The sequence below is a fragment of the Phytophthora parasitica genome, assembly GCF_000247585.1.
Source record: "Phytophthora parasitica INRA-310 unplaced genomic scaffold supercont2.5, whole genome shotgun sequence".
In the NCBI taxonomy this organism is placed as follows: domain Eukaryota; phylum Oomycota; class Peronosporomycetes; order Peronosporales; family Peronosporaceae; genus Phytophthora; species Phytophthora nicotianae.
In genome coordinates this window covers 129,661-131,874 of record NW_008648991.1, presented here as the reverse complement: position 1 = coordinate 131,874, position 2,214 = coordinate 129,661, and the positions used below count along the sequence as shown (strand labels likewise).

At 42.2% G+C, this 2,214-nt stretch overlaps 1 protein-coding gene across 1 annotated transcript in view; it reads left to right on the top strand.

The window, feature by feature from the left end:
• Positions 1 to 521: 521 nt before the first annotated feature.
• The window catches only part of PPTG_21389 (hypothetical protein), a gene marked incomplete at both ends in the record, with an annotated part of 2,978 nt that continues 1,285 nt past the window's right edge, over positions 522 to 2,214 (top strand). The window contains 4 exons of the mRNA XM_008897399.1: positions 522 to 649; positions 869 to 935; positions 1,271 to 1,326; positions 1,610 to 1,711. Of these exons, the coding sequence (XP_008895647.1) occupies positions 522 to 649; positions 869 to 935; positions 1,271 to 1,326; positions 1,610 to 1,711 (353 nt within the window). The remainder of the gene's footprint in view (positions 650 to 868; positions 936 to 1,270; positions 1,327 to 1,609; positions 1,712 to 2,214) is intronic.

Sequence of the window (2,214 nt, the reverse complement as noted above, 5' to 3'; positions counted from 1 at the left end):
GTCTCGTTGAAATAACAGATAAAGTAATTTATATGTGTAGGGGTTTCATGTGAGCGAGCTGCAGAAGAATAACGGACAGAAGAGATTCGGCAGAGAACCTGAACTCAACGCCATGGAAGTTTGCCTACTTAGACCGTACTCAGAAGTTAGCAAAGCTACTTAACAGTAAGTAGCATCCACAACACGTACTCGGCAATAGAAGACGTCAGTCTCCCCTACCCTTACAAAGTTGGCTTACTCACCGCAGTAACTAGTAATTTAGTGCGTGGATGCACGGTCGAAGGTCAACGCCTTGCATCACTCTGGCCTAATTAACAAGCAAGCGTTAATTTCTTGCTCAATTCATCTAATTTGGGAGGTGGATCTATTAACCAATGGTTTTAAATTGGAGTTTGGATTCAATAAGTAATTGCTGTTGTCGCCACGCTTCTTTCGAGTACCGGGTGTGATGCGAGGTGTCTGCGTCATGGTTCCCCAACGAGATCGAGGACCCCGCGGAAAATGAGGAAAGATGGATAAAGATGGCAGGCAAGAATACCCCTGAAGTGGTTCCGGTCAAGTGGTCGAAGTGGAATAATGTTCTTGCCAAGGTGCTTGAATTCGTTCTTCCGCATCCAGAAGGCAAATTGTTGTACCATGGAAGCGGCCGGTATAAATTCGAACCTTTCTAGTATGGAGGCATGTAAAAAAAATGCTCACACATGACAACAAACAGCTAATACAAAGTTGCCGTTGATGTGACTTCCATATCACCACCAGTGTAGCGGTGTAGCCATGTTGAGGTCAATATCTGAGTACTAACCATATACGACTATAATTAGAAGTTGTTTATACTTCTTGAAGTATTAACTTGCATTGCCTGTAACAGCCTGCAGTTTTCGGCTAATTTGTTCGGCAGGTCTAAGAAGAACATATCCTGGTCTTTATACTTCAAGGTATAATGATGCATGATTCGAACGCTTGAGTCGGTCGATGATGTCCTCTACAGTAGAGGCCCTACTGCATATCGCGTGATAGTGGACCACAATTGCTCGCCGAAAATGTCCACTCATGGTCAATTTAGAGGCTATTTGGGCTCAAATAGTCCACTCTATTAGCATAAAAATCGGCGCTGTTTACTGTTATAAGGGTAGTCCTTTGACGAAGTTGTACTCTCAGTGCATGTGCACTTGTGCACCAGCTTTTATTGCTAACTAACGCCTCCTTAATAGGGCTCTCATAATGCCGACGCTTGCTGTTATTGGCAATGCGTGCTAATAGTTGCTTCCAGCTCACTCCAAAAGAGTACAAATTTGGGGCCATGATAGCTGTACGACGAGTATCGGTGTACGTTCAGCACCATTCCTAAACGGTTTCCAGCCAGCGATGGGTAGTTTTGTTGGGCTATATCTGTTTTTGGTTTTTTAAAGGTATGTTAAAAATATTTTTTTATAACAGTGAAAACGAAGATAGTCAACAAAATCTAATTTCTTCTTAAACTTCTTTTGCTAGAACAGCGTTTCCAAGTATTCGCCACATATTGCTATGCGTGGTGCACAGCTGCATTTTGCACTTACTTGTGCATTGATCTCGGCATCACCAATTGTAACTAATGGAGTTTTGCCTCCAGATTTCGAGATGTTGAAGAAGCACTAAGTGCGCTGGAGAAGAAAGATCTGTCAAAGACATCAGTGAAGACCTCTAGCATAGCTAATTGGGGAATCCGACTGGTGTTCATATTCCGTGAATGAATAGCCTAGGTGTTTATCCCGTAAATACACAAATTCATGAAGGTTCGACACAAACATCAGTGATACAGTAGACTGGTGGTCATGGACACCGATACCTGTGTTTGGTTAATAAACTACGCAAATGTTACCTGTATCGTCAACCTCACGGATAAATACGTCTGTTATTATGGACTCTTGCGAGAAACAAACCACGTATAATTATGAAATGTTATGTCTTGATTCCCAACCAAGTAACGAAATTTCGTTTGCAAAAAAAATGACTGTCTGCTCCAGCCAATAAAATCTGAAAACTTATGTTCGCTAGAGCAGCTTCTCAGCCGCAGGAGATGCGCCTACAATGAAAGTTCCAGGTCTCGAAACTTACGTGAATGAACATTTCTGAGCTTCTCCGGGCGAAGGACGAGAGTGTATTAGAAAAGAACGGAAATCTAATGATAAAACAATTACGATAATTCTGAGATTTCAGGACAGTCGCAATAGTCAA